At 39.8% G+C, this 16,432-nt stretch overlaps 2 protein-coding genes across 3 annotated transcripts; one reads left to right on the top strand and one right to left on the bottom strand.

Annotated features, from left to right (window-relative positions):
* Positions 1 to 226: 226 nt before the first annotated feature.
* On the bottom strand, positions 227 to 5,484 carry LOC130183383 (major histocompatibility complex class I-related gene protein-like). 2 transcript variants are annotated; one of them, XM_056398716.1, is made up of 7 exons: positions 5,238 to 5,484; positions 4,759 to 5,019; positions 3,981 to 4,259; positions 2,696 to 2,998; positions 1,366 to 1,467; positions 1,248 to 1,265; positions 227 to 1,060 (listed from the first exon to the last, which is right to left on the bottom strand). In XM_056398716.1, exons 1-7 carry the CDS (start codon positions 5,284 to 5,286, stop codon positions 1,011 to 1,013), a joined length of 1,062 nt encoding a protein of 353 aa, XP_056254691.1. In that variant the 5' UTR covers positions 5,287 to 5,484; the 3' UTR covers positions 227 to 1,010. The 2 variants fall into 2 exon arrangements, with proteins under 2 accessions (XP_056254691.1, XP_056254692.1); XM_056398717.1 differs by lacking the exon at positions 3,981 to 4,259 and having other exon boundaries at positions 5,238 to 5,479.
* A 6,399-nt stretch (positions 5,485 to 11,883) lies between these two features.
* On the top strand, positions 11,884 to 16,432 carry LOC130183671 (H-2 class I histocompatibility antigen, Q9 alpha chain-like). The gene is made up of 4 exons (XM_056399291.1): positions 11,884 to 12,049; positions 13,395 to 13,661; positions 14,556 to 14,834; positions 15,340 to 16,432. Exons 1-4 carry the CDS (start codon positions 11,998 to 12,000, stop codon positions 15,639 to 15,641), a joined length of 900 nt encoding a protein of 299 aa, XP_056255266.1. The 5' UTR covers positions 11,884 to 11,997; the 3' UTR covers positions 15,642 to 16,432.

The following is a 16,432-nucleotide window of genomic DNA, read 5'->3' as shown; positions in this document are numbered from 1 at the left end:
GCATGTAGCAGTGTATTGTTGGTAAAAACCATCTGTATTAACATAACAGGTCAAAAGGACAGTGATTTTCTCTCTATCTCCAGTGTTGATGCTAAGCTAAGCTAAACGTGTGTGGGAGCTGACTCTGCTCTCATCCAGCTCTTCTGTGTGAAGATTGACAGCTCAAATAATATTCATATTCCTGCAGATACAGATGAACATGTGAACTTCAGAAATAAAGACAATCTTTGGAAAATTGAACTTTATTGAAAAGTGGAACATGAGCAGCAAAAGAAAGAACAACACATTTTATATTTGATGGTCCTGTAGATGACCAGTTCTCCAGTTAAATGATCTTTGATCTATAACTAGACGCTGCAGTGGGTGTCAGTCTGTGTTGTCATGAATCTACTGAACCTCTGACAGACGACACCTTCTCTAACCCTGAGCTAATGTTGCTTTAAGCAGCTTTTAAATCCTTCTCTCATTCAGTCAAAGAGCAGATACTCTGCTGCCTCTGCCTCATATCTACATGATCAGCTCACATGGGCTGGTCCAACTGGTTTATAGACAACATCATATGAACGCCATGTTCCACTTATCAGTCCAAGTACCATCACTGTGTATCTGGTTCCACCAGTCTAATAATACCCAGCAGTTTCATTAATTATTTCCCATGAACCGTTTCACCAAAGAAAAGCAGATGGTTTCAATAACAAACAGAGGTTAGTTAGATGTTTCTCTGAGTTACAGTAAAACCAGAAACTGTCATTCAAAAATGATCAAAAACAGATTAATGCATCAATGTAAGATCAATGATAAAATTAAATAATCAATCATGAAAAAATAAAACTATATAACTATATTTGACATTTACCTCAAGCAAGATTGTTTTTATCCCTTAATCCCACTTTGTTCATATAAAGCTATTGCACTTTTGCTACAGGAAAACATCATTTAGACTCTTTCAGCTGTATAATGTGTCACATGACACTTTTCCCTCCCATGTGAGCTCACTGACTGAGTGTTTGTCAGGTTCCTTCATTCAGTTTCTCAGAGAGCTCAGAGTCGCTGTCAGGAGCTGTAAGAGCAGAAACACACTGTGAGAAACTGTGTAAAGTCACTCATCCAGCACTGAACTTTTATAAACAGGAAATGTAGAAACTGTTTTCAAAAAGTTGATTTACACAATCATGTTTAAAACATTTTAATCTAAAGTATAAATAGTGTCAGATCATTGGAGATAGAGGAAAATAAGTTTTACTTACAAAGTGGAGCGTGTTTGGCTAAAATCAAAAGAAAAGACAAATCTGAATGAAAACATCAACTCACAGACTAAAGTCAAAGGATTGTAACAGTCAGGTGATCTTTCTATTTCTCTCTCACCTTTCTTCTTTTTGTAAACCATGAATCCAGTGACTGCAATGAGGACGAGAGTGAGAACAACCACTGCAGTGATGATGGAGACGCTCACGTTACTGGGCTTCTCTGGTGAACAACAACATAACAAAATAATTACAGATGATACAGATAAACAGGTTAGAACAGAACAGAACTGTATATCCATCCATCCATGAATCTGTTCGTCCTATTCAGCTGTTATCTTAAATATATATTAAACCCTCATGTGTTGGACACACACTGTGGAAAACAGCTACAAAGCTACAAAAAAAACAGTGAATTTATAAAATGATCAAGACTAAAGTTCAGCAAAGTAGATCCAACAGGATAAAATCATGTTGTGTAGGTTTGACCACTGGCTGCTCTGTGTTTTCTGGGTTAAGTAAAGAGTGGACAGGCAGGGGGGAAACCTGATGGCCCAGTGGTCGAGGCGTATCCCACATGTGCACAAATGCCCTGACTCCTGTCCGGCTGGACCATTTGCTGCTCGTCATTTCCCTACTCTCTTCCTCCACATTTCCTGTTGGTCTCCACTGTAGCTATCTACTAAAGGAATAAAATGCCCCAAAAATAACTGGACACAAGTGGACAGGCAGCACAAACCTGCTGTTACTGTGATGAAACAGTGTGCTCTGAGAGATCTTGTGGGAGCTACTGTGGGAATATGTGGCTCTGAGTCCAGCTGCTAGGAGCCTTTGGTCCCTGTATAACCAAAGTGAGAGTTGTTTCCATATTCTTGGAAAGAAGTCAAACACGTTTTCAGTTGGCGGTGGCCTCTGCCACAGTCGTCCCTTGTCACCAATCTTGTTTGTGGTTTGTGAAACCGTGAGGAGCTCTGAAATCTGGAGGGAGCTCAGAGTGGAGCCGGTGATCCTTCACGTCGAAAGGAGCAAGTTGAGATGGTTCATGCATCTGATCAGGACTCCTCCTGGGGGCGCCTCCCTTTGGAGGAAACCCCAGGGGAGACCCAGAGCACGCTGCAGAGATGATGTATCCCATCTGGCCTGGGAACGCCTCAGGATCTCCCAGGTGCTGCTGGAAAACATTGGTGGGGAGAGGGAGGTGGAGACTACTTTGCTTGACCTACTGCCACCCAACTCCAGATAAGCAGCAGGAAATGGAAGGATGGAAGACGCTTACAAAAGTTTTAGAGCTTCAAAAAATCCAAAAAGATCTGCTGGTAATCTGGTCTGATTATATTAATGATTTAACTGTTTTGTTATTATGAGTTTTGTCGAAGAAGAATTCAAAGCTGAACTTGAGAACAAACCACAGACATGACGTCACATTCAGCAGCTGCTGATCTCACTCTTACCTTCATTGGTCCTGATCTCTGCTTTGTCCAGTTTGGTGACGACGTCCTCCTTCACTCCAGAGAGATGAAACACACAGTCGTACCTCCTCCAGTCTTCAGGTGTGACTGATGAAATGTCCAGGTCAACTCTCATCTGGAAGGTTCCATCATGGTTGGGGAGGATCTCTCCTTGGTCCACGTCCTCATGAAGATCCTCTCCATCTTTCCTCCAGAACATCACAGCTCTGTGAGGGTAGAAACCTGTAGCGTGGCAGCTGACTGGAGAGGAGGGAGTCTTCTGGAGGAGAGACACTGAGGGAAGCTCTGGAGGGAGTGAGAGAGAGAGAGAGAGAGAGAGAGAGGGAGAGAGGGAGAGAGAGAGGGAGGAAGAGAGAGAGGGAGAGAAAGAGAGAGAGAGTGAGAGAGGGAGAGAGGGAGAGAGAGAGGGAGAGAGAGAGAGAGGGAGAGCGAGAGAGAGAGGGAGAGAGAGAGGGAGGAAGAGAGAGAGGGAGAGAAAGAGAGAGAGAGTGAGAGAGGGAGAGAGAGAGAGAGAGAGAGAGGGAGAGGAAGTAGAGGAGGTGAGAGATGGTGAAGGGGTAGAGAGAGAGAAAGATGAAAAAGGACAAACAGGAAAGGAAACAAGGGAAAAGAAAGATGCAGAGATTCAATATGGAGTCATCAAGATGAAGCGTTGTATCCCTCCACCAACCAGTCAAGTTACAGGAAACATGGTCACAGTCTCTCCTTCCTGAGTTACAGTGTTCAATAATGGCCAGAGGTGTTTCTGCAGAACATTATGATGTCACAGTGAAGTTGACCCTTGACCTTCTGGATATAAAATGTCATTTCTCCATCATGTCATCCTATCACACATTAGTGTTAGATTGTGTCTGAATGAATGAATGAATTGTTTGCTCTGCAGCCGATCCCAACATATGTTAGGTTTCCTACACAACCCCCACAGTCTGTATGTAGTCAGAGAGGGGAACTACTCCTCCACTAAAGAGAGTCACTAGAGGAGAAGGACTCACCTGTTTCTATGGTTCACAGCATCTTTCTCTTCTAACCATGAAACTCTTTAACTCACTGAACTCAAACTAACTGTCCACTGACCATCAGCAGCTGACTGAAAGTGATGTCAGAGCACCTGACATGTCCGTCTCTACTGATTGGTCAGGACTGACTCAAATCTCTAAAGAAGGTAAAGTCAGACTGAGAGGAGTGATGATACACTGGTAATTCAGTCTGAGTAGTCTATATGAATATTGTTGTGTTCATGAAACTACATCAGGTCATGTGATTCTACCTGTTCTCTGCAGAGAGCTCCTCCCATAGTCCACATACTTCTTCAGCCATTCGGGACACATCTGAGTTAAAAAGTTCTTATTGTATTTTATTCTCGCTTTGTCAACATCCCATGACAATTTGGTGACGACAGCCAGTGGCTTCGGAGCGACCCATGTCAGTGTGTTCAGGTCAAATGACATGAAATCTTCTCCATCATAACCAAACTGCATGAAACCAACAACTTCTCCAGTCTCATCGTCCCATTCACAGCCGCCCATCCACTGTAAAATGTGGACACCTGAGACAGAGACAGACACAGAGACTGAAGTTAACAGTGATGTACAGATGATTTCTCCACTGAAAAGATGATCTTTAATAAATGTGTGTTGCGTTATGGTGATGCATAGTAATGTGATTGTTTGACTCTCTCTGTTATTGCTTCCAGTGTCTTGCCTCCATTGGAAGGAAGGTGGATCATAGCTAAGGCTCATGTGTCTGCATTAAAACATCCCTGTTTACTGAATAATCATTAGTGGTTTCTATTGGAACAATTTCAAAATGGCAAAAGGTGGAAATCACAACCAAACTTTCACTGTCTGACACAGCTGATGCTCTGATCGCTAAATAATTCCTCATCGTTACATCGTTATTGTTTCTCACCATGTTTCCTCCTGCAGTTTAACTCTGAATATTTCATGTGCATGAAAAATATAATGAGTGAATTAATGAGTAGTGGAAAATAAAGTATTAAAAAACATGTATAAGAGTTCACAATGAAACATAAAAACACACTGTACCATCACTTTGGTTGAGGCGCTGCTTCACATTGGAGATCCTGGCTTTGAAGACGTTCGGCAGAATCTCATGACACTTTTCACTGTACCACGCCAGCTGCTGAGGGTCGGTATCTAAATAATTTTTCACCCAGTCCCGTGGTTGTAACGACTCTTTGTCGCAGTAACCTGGCTGAATATCATCGATCAGTGCAACAGACACAACAGGTGGGAGGTTTGTGACTCCAGAAGACGCAGTGAGAACATACTTGAGGGAGTGTTTCACTGTGGGACAAACAAGGTTTTCGAGAATTAATAGACTTTACAATCATTATAAATATAATGTATTCAGTAGGATTCAGTTAAAACTTGTTTGTTGATTGTTTTATCAAGTTGAAGTGAAAGTGAAACTAAATCATGCAGGAGTGAGACGCAGGAGAAAAATGCAGAGTAAAGAAGTAGAGAGAGAAAGAGTGAAATAAATATGTAAAACGTGATCCTACCTGCTGATGAACCGAGACAGAGAAGAAGCAACAAAAATAACTTTTCCATCTTGTTTGGATGAAGACGAATAAAAGACTGAAGATTCAGCTGCTTAGGGGGGTGGGGCTTAGGGGGATGTTGGCACGTCAACGTCACCACGTCAAGTCAGACAGTGGATGGGAGGAGCTGTTGGATTCATTTTAATGGAAGCTCAGAGCTGAATAAACTGCAGATTAAGGAAACATTTTCACCACTTGACAACACGTGACGTCACATCAGGAAAACACAGGCTATTTCTTCATGTTTGAGGAGGAGCCACAGAGTTCATCTTAACTGACCTATTAGCTTTCAGAAGAAACATCTATGAACTTACTCTGAGCGGGGAAAGCAGTGTATTGTGGGTAAAACTCATCTGTAATTAAGTCAACAAGTCTCTGTGTGATCATGTGCACAGTGTAAAAAAACGACATGTCATCCAGCTCTGAAGTTGTTAAAGGTCACCATCAAAATAGATGCTGTTTGGTCAGTTTCTTTCATCCAGTTTCTAAATGTTTTTAAGGCTGGATCAGTATTAAACCAACACGTATCTCACTTTAGTATCATCATGTGATTCTGACAAATGCTAGAAAACAACTGATATCTTTCTAATAAGTTTCCTTTCTGATTAAAGTTGAAGTTTTAAAGTGTGTGTCCACCACATTTCCTGTACTGCTTGTTGACTGTTACTTTAATACAAGAACAATGTCGATAGTTAAACATGATTTTATTCTTTTTTTCTTTTTTTTCTACATTGAAATTTACCACTTTTATAAATTCATTCTAGAGCTGAAATCATTGTAAAAATATAATTCTAGGTTTCTGCAGGAATCAACAGACAAAGTTTGAGTTTGGATTATTGTCTAACCTCAGTTTAGAGATTATAGCCACTGCACTGACTTAACCATTCGTCAGTTATAGAAGATGAATAGAGAGTAAATGATGTAATAACTGGGTGAATATAAATGTATCTGTCAGTAAATGGGTCAGACTCAGGTTTATTGGCCAGTTGTTCACAGTAATGTGACTGTGATTGTCAGAAGGTCTCATAGTCTCACACACAGTGACAAGAACAGACGTGTAAACAAAGACAACAACAACAACAGACACAGATAAATGATCACACACACACTCATTATTTACAGACCAGAAGGGATGAAAACTGAAAGTAACACCACCAGGACAAACAGACATATGGTGTGTACACAGACTAAACTGCCGTTGTACAGGGAGGTGGTGTGGTCGTCTCTTCTGACCTGCTTCATCAGGACAGGTTGTGATTGGTTTGTTGTGTTTTGCTCCACAGAGAAGTCCCCTCCCCTGATCACCATCATCATCATCATCATCATCATCATCATCATCGCTGCAGTGGCAGTTCTCGCTCTCGTCATCGGCGCCGTTGGATTCTTCATCTACAGAAAGAAGAGTGGTGAGAAACCAAACCACAGACGTCGTCTCTTTCTCCTCTGTTTTGATCTTAGACTTTGAGCTGATGCTTTATCCAGATTTTAAAAGTGAAACAAACTTCAGTTCCCAGCAAAACAGAATGTGTTTGAACCAGTGAGAGCTGCAGGGTTTACAGCCACAGTCTGAGGATCATGCGACTAAAGCATGATGGGTGAAGGGAGTGGTTACAGGAACAGAAATAATGTAAGATCTAAACAACAGGGAGAAGGGATCTGTATCAGTCTGAGTTTTAGTATTTTCAGCTGCAACAACTGAAATTATTTGTATTTTCTTTTCATTTCAGCCAAGCGTCCTCCATCTCGTAAGTAACGCTTGTTTTCTACTGTGTTTTCTATGATGTCACATGATCTCTGTAGAGTAAAAAGGTTCTTGTGTTTTGTGCTGAAGACGTTCTCAGGACTGTTTCCTGCAGTTTCAGCTGTTTGTAAAACAGAGTGAGGTCAGAGGAGGATGTGGGCTGACAGTGTGTTTCTGACCTTACAGCTGTGAGCAACCCGGAGGTCATGGAGCAACTGAATCCAAACGCCTGAGCAACAAACACTCCAGCCTGAACACAGTGAGTCACTGCAGACGTTCAACAAAGCTGCTTTAAACTTTGTGCAAAACAACTTCATGTAATTGTTTCTTTATCCACCGTAAAACTTGTAGTTGTAAAGAAAAGCTTTAACTTTAAATGGGTTTTCTACACAGATATTTTATATTGAGTTAAATGAGATGGTTCTCAGAGTAGGTAAATACTCAGTTTACATAATGTTAATCCTTAAATGACTGTATCACGGCTGTTTTAGGTCCAGATGATACTGTCAACATGTAAATATGTGGCTTTGTGGAACTGAACTCTCCAGACATTTACAGTCACTTCATGTGACGTTGTTCTTTGTGTCTCTTCAGGTTCATGGAGACATTCAGCTCTGGATCAAGGAGCCGTGTCCCCACATGCTCCTCCATGAACTGGGAATTCACTGATTATTCATCAAGCAAAACATAAATTCATAGAGTCAGGGCTGGAAATCTATTGGTTGGAATAAAGAGAACACATAAAAATGAATTGACAAATATCAAAAATAAAAGGTGAGAATTTAGTTTAAAATGAAAAAGTGGAATTACCACTGATAAAATATTTGCTTAGATATTGGTAAATCAAATGATCATTGTTTTCTTTACTTGGGAGAAATTAAACAATAACATTCAAATCAGTGAAAGCGTCACAGCTGTGTTCAAACACAGACAGTTCATTTAGGATTTAAGATTTGTGTGTTCATCTAAAACGAACCCACCATATTTACACTTTCATATTTCTGGTGTTGGGTTTTCTTGTAAAATCAATATTGATAATACAAATCTAAATATACAGAAATATAGACACACACACACCCACACACTGTACATGCTTTCCCCTTGTCATATACATACACTAGTGATATGATGATGTCACCTGGAGATAACTGGTTCCCTGTTGAATAGAATCAATCAGCAACATCCAAAAACATGCAACATGAAATGGAGATTAAGCATGTGATTGGCTTCCTGCCTGGGACTGACTCCAGGCCCCTCAGACTCAGCAGGATAGAAAATGGATGGATGCAGTTTTGCGTCACTGTGGTAAATTAACTCTTTAACTGACACATATTTCCATCTGGTCACTGCTGCATCTCTAAACAGTCACTCATTTAGTTTCCAGGAAATATACTACTTCATAACTACACATGAAGTAACATCAAATTACATATACAATGATAGGTGGTATCAACGTCGCCCACTCCCAGACACACACACACACACACACACACACACACACACACACATACACACACATACACACACACACATACACACACACACACACACACACATACACACACATACACACACACACATACACACACACACACACACACACACACATACACACACACACACACACACACACACACACACACATACACACACACACACACACACACACACATATACACACACACATACACACACACACACACACACACATACACACACACACACACACACACACACACACAACACACACACACACACACACACACATATACACACACACACACACACACACACACACACACACACACACACACACACACATACACACACGCACACACAAGCATCACTAGAACATTTATTTCCCAGTTGTGTAAATATGTTCTGCTTGTATATTTTCTTTGAAACTGATAAAAGTTCAAATATTGTTTCATTTAGATTCTAATCAGGCCGAAGTGAAAAATAATTTATGTCTAAGTTTTCCTTAATGAATGAAGAGTATATTGTTTTTTGTTCCATATTATCCATAATTAGATGTGTTTTAAACATTATGTTTTGATTTTATTGTTGATTGTTAAAGGGCTGTGGGATGTTTTAAGATTCTCAGCACTGATAGAAAACATTTCCTGTTGGTGTTCAGGGACGAGGGACTGTTTCTCTCTCAGCTTCGCAAACAAAATGACTTGTGTCGGGTTATACACATGAATGTTAATGAAGTTGCTGTTTTATTCCTTTTGTACTTTTGTTCCTTTACTAAAGTCCCAAGATTCCACATCTGTATGATTTGTGTGTCTTGTGATTCCACATACAGCACGTTGTCTCAGGCTAAATGAACGTGGCTCTGGCCTGTAAATGTGAAAGTAAAGAGCAGGAAGAACTACATTATTATGGTGAACATGTGACTCTTTACAGATAACTCAAAGGGAGAATGTGACTTTTTGTATTTTTTACACTCTTTTGGAAACATGTATTCTTGTATTCTTTCCCAGTTATTTTATTGTTTGTCATTGAAGGCCTCGAGGTTTACTAACTCAAAATAGAGGAAATACAAATGTCACAGTATGTGTATTTTTTATTTCATCATGTGTGTAAAACTTCTGCGTAAATCTTCCTCACACTGTAAACCTCAAGCCTCAGTGGTTTTCCCCTGAAAAAACAAAACGTTGTACTGAAATCTGCCTGGAGAGAACTGAACGCAGGAGTATTATTACACTTTTTGCTTTGGTACTTTTACCAGTAGATCTCAGTATGTTCACTATCATATAGTTTATTTTATATTGCAGATGTAATATTTAGTTACCTGGCTGTTATTTTAACCTACTCGACAGATGTGAAGATAAACTAAATTTACTCCCGTCACAGCAACATAGTCAACTTTTGTGTACGTGTACTTTTTTGGGTATTGAAAACTTTGAACTTCACTTTTAATCTAGTGTTTTTATCTCAAGCATTGAGCTTCACTGTATTTCAATTAAGGGGCAAGGGTAAGATGTGCAACTTGTAGCATACCCCCAATTATGGTACTGACTCATTGATTATGTAAAAGCCAATAAGGCATATATCCTACTTTGATTGATAATGTTTAGATTCCAAATTGATTAAAGTCTGTATAATAGTATATATATAATAGTGTATAAGTCCAGGATGGAGGGCGGTTCAGCGCCAGTGATCCTCTCTGCAGTCTTGATTGTCCTTTGCAGTCTGTTCCTGTCCTGTTTGCTGAAGCAGACCAGACAGTGATAGAGGAGCAGAGATGATCAGCAGCTGGAACTCCTTGAGCCGACGCAGGAAGAACGTCCTCTGCTGGCCCTTTCTGATGATGGTGTCCATGTTGTGTGTCCACTTCAGGTCCTGGGAGATAGTGGAGCCCAGAAACCTGAATGTTTCCACAGCAGACACAGTGTTGGTGTGTGTGGTGATGGGGGGCAGTGATGGGGGGGGGGGTATTTTACTGTACGATTCAGTGAGGCTGTTCACTGACACTAGATATATTTAATGGATTTTATTTGACTTCATTTCTCCTCATGAATGAATATAATATATAATGAATATACGACCAGAGAGTCATGGGTCATCATGATGTTTTGACAAAGTGAATCAGGTGACGTCTTCAGCTGGTTTCCCATGAACAGGTCAACAGTAGATACATAAGTGGCCTGGAGGGGGCGCTGTCCCACTGCTGACTCCTCTGTGGAGGTGAAGTCAGTGATAAACTCAGGTGATGATCAGCAGTGAGCAGGAAGAGCCTTCATCAACCGGAGCTCAAGCCTCCACGTCACTAACTATTTAAATACAACATTTACACCTGGGGAAAAGATGTGACGCATGTTGCTCTGTTTGTGTAACAGTCACGACTGATACTGAAGAGCTGAGAACTGAGGGTCTGACTTCAACCTCTTTTTGGTTTTTCAGTTCAATCTAGATTTCATAAGATTTTCTAAAGTGATGATAAACTCTGCCACAGCAGCAGCAAAATGAAAAGCAGCATCAGGTGTTCAAACCTGCTTCAAACATCAACAGTGGAGTTGGATTTCTCTTGTTGCAGCAGTTTGCAGCGTTCACAGCTCCAGTCAGTCCAGGAGCATTTAGCCTGTAGCACAGAGCCCAGCTGACGTTTGTCTTTTATTTCTTTCCTCCTTGTTTTCATTTGAAAAGTGAAACACTGGAGTAAATTATTGCTTCATGTTCACTGTGTCGTGTTGTTCTATGGTCTGTCCTGACAGTAGGTCTGATTTGTGCCTGAAACTCAACAAAACATCTTATTGGAAATGGACTTTAAAAGAATACAAGATGTTTCCTCCATCTCTTTTAATGAGCAGATATTACTGCAAACTGATCATCTGAAATAAATCCCCTGTTAGTTCTTCTGTTGGTCCTCCACAGTCCACACTGAGAGACTGTACTGCTGCACGTCAGCTGGAGGGTTGAACCACTGGAGGGAGCAGTTCACCACATTTATTCCCTGTAACATCAAGACAACAACACTTGGATTTGTTTGTTTGATGTTGACATTTTAATCAGAACTGTCACATAAAATAAAAGAAGAAGAAAAAGACGCTGCTGTCTCTCCACAAGCTCCAGAGTATCTGATCTGTAGCTCACAGTGACCTCTGACCTCCAGAAAAGATCTACATCTCTGCTCATCACGTCACATGAGTCTATAAAACATTTACAGAGTGTGAGCAGTTTAAGTTCTAACACTCCTGTCATATGTGAACACACTGAGAAACCAAAATAAAGTGCCTCCTCTCAGCCTCTTTCTCACTTTTGTCAGTAACCTCAGTCAGTTTAACCCAGATTTAAGTGACTTACACGCTCAGACTAAATTCTCATTGGCTCAGATGAAGGTTGAAGTTCGGACAGCTCCATATCTTCCCCTTAGTTGTGCTCTAGTGCTGGAGCTGAAAACACAGTGTGTCTTTCTCTGGACAAAGAAACACATTAGTTACATTTGTATCAAAGATTGAAATCCTCTCTGTCACAATGAAGACCTTGATTCTTCTGCTTCTTGTGGGAATACACGGCGCGGCCGCAGGTGAGTTACACATGTTTACATTGTTTAACTATAAAAGGAAAAGTCCCAGGTCTTCCTTGCAGAGAAATGTAAAGACCCAAAGTAACAAACTCATTACCTTAATCAGCCTGTTCATGTCATTGATCCTTAATATGGCAAGAAGGAAAGCCAATATTCTATTTTTGAAAAGGCAATTGAAAAGTGTCTTTTCTCTTCAATCAGGATCATTGAGATCGATACGGTCCCAACGCAGAGAGAAGTCCGACACACTGTCAGATAACTGCAGAAAAAGGGAAAATGAGATAAAATGGGGCATTAGAATAAAGGGTTTCTTAACCAAAGCTGCACATTATGCACTTGACCATTGACAGTTGGAATCTTTAATTTAATTGAATGTATATAAAAAGTTTTGTGCTCTGAATGACTGATTAAAGTCACATGCTCAGTGTTAATACTTTATTTAGTGTCAGTAATCATTACTGTTACTGTATCAACTGTGTAAATATTTTTTTATTTGCGTTTTCATTCATCAGGTGTAAATGTTCACATTCACGAAACATGTCACTACAGTTCATCTAAAGTGTAAATAAAGATAAAACTGCAGTTTAGGTTTAAGTTTTTTATTTCTAACTACACCCACAACATGATACATCACTACTCATTAATTATCTTTTCTTATCAGATTGCTTTAATGTACATTCTCATGTACATTTCATGCATTTGAAAGGAGGAAGGAGAAGAAAAATATTTGGCCCCTATTTCATATTAAATAAATAACTAATGTGTGTCTGTGAATACTTTCTAATTTGACACAATGTGCTCACAGCAAAACACACACATAATCAATGACAACCTACTGAACATAAATATTAAGTTCATATAGTAAAATAGTTTGACCTGTATTTTCTTAAGTTATCTAATATTCAGAAATATTTTAAGTCAATCCTGAGAGAATTCCACTATTTGTTTGTTGGGGCCAATTGCAGACATAATATAATCAACTAGAGCTGAAAATAGAAAGCAGATTTAAACTAAATCACGTCCATCATGTATATTTTGGTAAGAGTTTTGCAAATATATATTTCTAACCAATATGAGTATGGGGAATTGAAGAATAAATTCGACACTAACTGAACACTAAATCAGAGTTTCACTTCACAATTACATATGCAACAGTAGGAAAAAATGACTAATTTAAAAAAAGTGCCTCAATGAAAGTCAGGTACATGATTACATGACTTGAATATCCGACTCATTTCATACTTATTTCAGAATAAATAAATGTTTCAAGACGAATTAAATGTTTTATCTATAAATAAGTTGTTATGAAGAAAATAAAATCATGATCTTTACTACTTCCCCACAGTGACTCATTCCCTGAAGTATTTCTACACTGCATCTTCTGGAGTCCCAAACTTCCCAGAGTACGTGTCTGTTGGTTTGGTTGATGAAGTCCAGATAAGCCACTGTGACAGCAACACCAACAGAAACGTACCCAAACAGGACTGGATGAACAAAGTCACAGCAGATGATCCACAGTACTGGGAAACACAGACTCAGATCTGTGTGGGTAACCAGCCATCCTTCAAAGCCAACATTGGAATTGCAAAGCAGCGCTTCGACCAAACTGGAGGTTTGTTTATGTTTCATTGTTTTACTGGTAACATGTTGTTTTCCTGCTTTGCTGCAAAGTATCAAACACACTCACACACACACCGTCAGACTAAACAACACACACATTCCTCAGAGTGAGATTATTACTTTATCTCCATGAGAGTGAATTGATCCCTTATAACTCTACTTTAGAAACCTGTTCACACAACACTTTTATAACACAGAAGAAGAGTCCTGCCCGGTTTCTTAAACTATGGAGCAGGACTGTAAAGAGGACACAGGCTGCTTCTGCTGGGTCCTCATGAGACAGTAGTACCAGTATGTTTAAATAAACCTGAGTGATGAAGAATCTTTTCATACAGATCACAGCACTATTCTACTGCACTGACCACATTTGTCCATCCCATAATGTATACACAGTAAACTCCAGATTGGATCACATTAACTTCACTTGGCCACAGTGTGTTGGTGTCAACATAAACTAGAGAGGATGTGATGAGAGTTTCTCATTATCTCATAACACAAAATTAGTTCAGCACTTTAAAACTTTTATTTCCTTTCATAAAATATCACATTTTCAGTTTTACAGTTGTTCAATAATTCATTTCTTTTCTTTAAAGACACAAAACTGCTGCTTTCTTGTGGCGTGGTCTCAGTGTTATTCAGAGAGAAGATGGTCGTCCTGACCGACAGAGAGAGAGAGAGATGGAGGAAGAGTGTGATGAGAGAGAGGAGGAGAGGGAGAGATGACTGTTTTAGCTTCAGCACATATGAGGATAGTTAGTTATAGTAAATATCAGTGATCCTACAGGAAAGGATCAGTGTGTATCTGTGGTAAAGGTGTGAAATCAGCTGTTAATGACTGACTGTGCTGATCTCAGTCTGTTTACAACAATCTCTGTCTCTGTCTCAGGAGTCCACGTTGTCCAGCAGATGTACGGCTGTGAGTGGGACGATGAGACTGAAGAGGTTAAGGGTTTTCTGCAGTTCGGTTATGATGGAGAAGATTTCATAGCATTTGACCTAAAGACAAAGACATGGATCGCTCCAACACCACAGGCTGTCATCACCAAACACAAGTGGGACAATAACAACGCTGTGATCGCACAGGCAGAGCAGTACCTGAACCAGATCTGTCCTGAGTGGCTGAAGAAGTATTTGGACTATGGGAGGATCCTTATGCTGAGAACAGGTACAATCACATGATCTGATGAAGTTTCATCAACAACAGTCTTCACGTTTCCTCTGTTTCTAACCAACAGTAACAATAAATACAAACCAACATCCAGAGACCGACTGTGTCAGTTTACACACATTTATATTTCTCTCATTTTCTCTCACCTCTACCTCTCTTTCCTTTCCTCATTTTCTCTCTGTCACTCTCTCTTACATATTTATCACCACTTTTCTTCCTTTCTGCCCCATTTCTTTCTGCCTCAGTGTCTCTTTCACTCTGTCTTTCCATCACTGTCTCTTCACCTCTGCTCTTTCTAACCTCTCTCTCTCTCCCTCCTCACATTTCTTCATCTGTCTTTTTCCCCTCTGTCCCACCACACCTTTTTTTTAAATTACATTTGGCATATATATTAAAATGTGTAACAAAGTCTTTCAAAACACATCCCATCAAACAGGAATGGTAATGTTAGTTTGCAGAAAATGATAAGAAACTACAAGCTGTTTTTCTGTTCCCCCTCCAGAGCTTCCCTCAGTGTCTCTCCTCCAGAAGACTCCCTCCTCTCCAGTCAGCTGCCACGCTACAGGTTTCTACCCTCACAGAGCTGTGATGTTCTGGAGGAAAGATGGAGAGGAGCTTCATGAGGACGTGGACCAAGGAGAGATCCTCCCCAACCATGATGAAACCTTCCAGATGAGAGTTGACCTGAACATTTCATCAGTCACACCTGAAGACTGGAGGAGGTACGACTGTGTGTTTCAGCTCTCTGGAGTGAAGGACGACGTCGTCACCAGACTGGACAAAGCAGAGATCAGGACCAACTAGGGAAATATTGGGATTAGAAAGGATGAAGGTGGTCAACATATTCTAAACTCAACATTTTCAGGTAAAGCTGGGATCAGACATAACAGAGGTGGGAAACACAAATGTAGTTTATTTCACCTGATTTTCTGCACATGCGTTTTGTTGTTGTTGTGCTGATGCGACCACTTGTCTCTTTTTTAGTTTGGGTTTGTTTTACATCTTTGACATTTATCAATTGCCACAAAATTCATTGATTAAGCAGCTGCTTTGGTTATTGTTATATGAAATAATTGTATGCAATGAGACTTGATGATGAAGGATGAAACAGCAACAACAATATTGAATATCACAATATTTACTGGCATATGAAATGTTTTTCATAATATTGAGAGAAGAGAATGTCAGCATCGCTTGAAACATAAAATACAATAATACAATTATATAATATATAATTATTGTACATCGCAAATTTTGGGCTGGACTGGACTAGATATGAAGTTGCAGATATGGTTCAAGCCTAGTTGTGATTTCATCATATGGATCATGGGACTCTCTGTAATTCAAATAAACTTAAAGTTTTAGAAATGTATCTGCTTTATTTTATTGTAAGAGCTGAAATTAATGCAAATCCAGTTTGATTGAACTGTTCATTTATATATGTTTGTCCCTTTGTTAACACATTAACATTCAAAGTGTTGCACACATATGAAGTGCTATATTTAATCCTCAGTACAGTGAGAATTGTTGATGAGATGCTTTTGGTTCAGTAAACTAGAAACTGTTCGGTCAAATAAAATGAAGTGTGAACTTTC

This window comes from Seriola aureovittata, chromosome 16 (assembly GCF_021018895.1).
Source record: "Seriola aureovittata isolate HTS-2021-v1 ecotype China chromosome 16, ASM2101889v1, whole genome shotgun sequence".
In the NCBI taxonomy this organism is placed as follows: domain Eukaryota; kingdom Metazoa; phylum Chordata; class Actinopteri; order Carangiformes; family Carangidae; genus Seriola; species Seriola aureovittata.
Note: the sequence above shows the minus strand (reverse complement) of the source record. Positions and strands in the feature narration are given on the sequence as shown.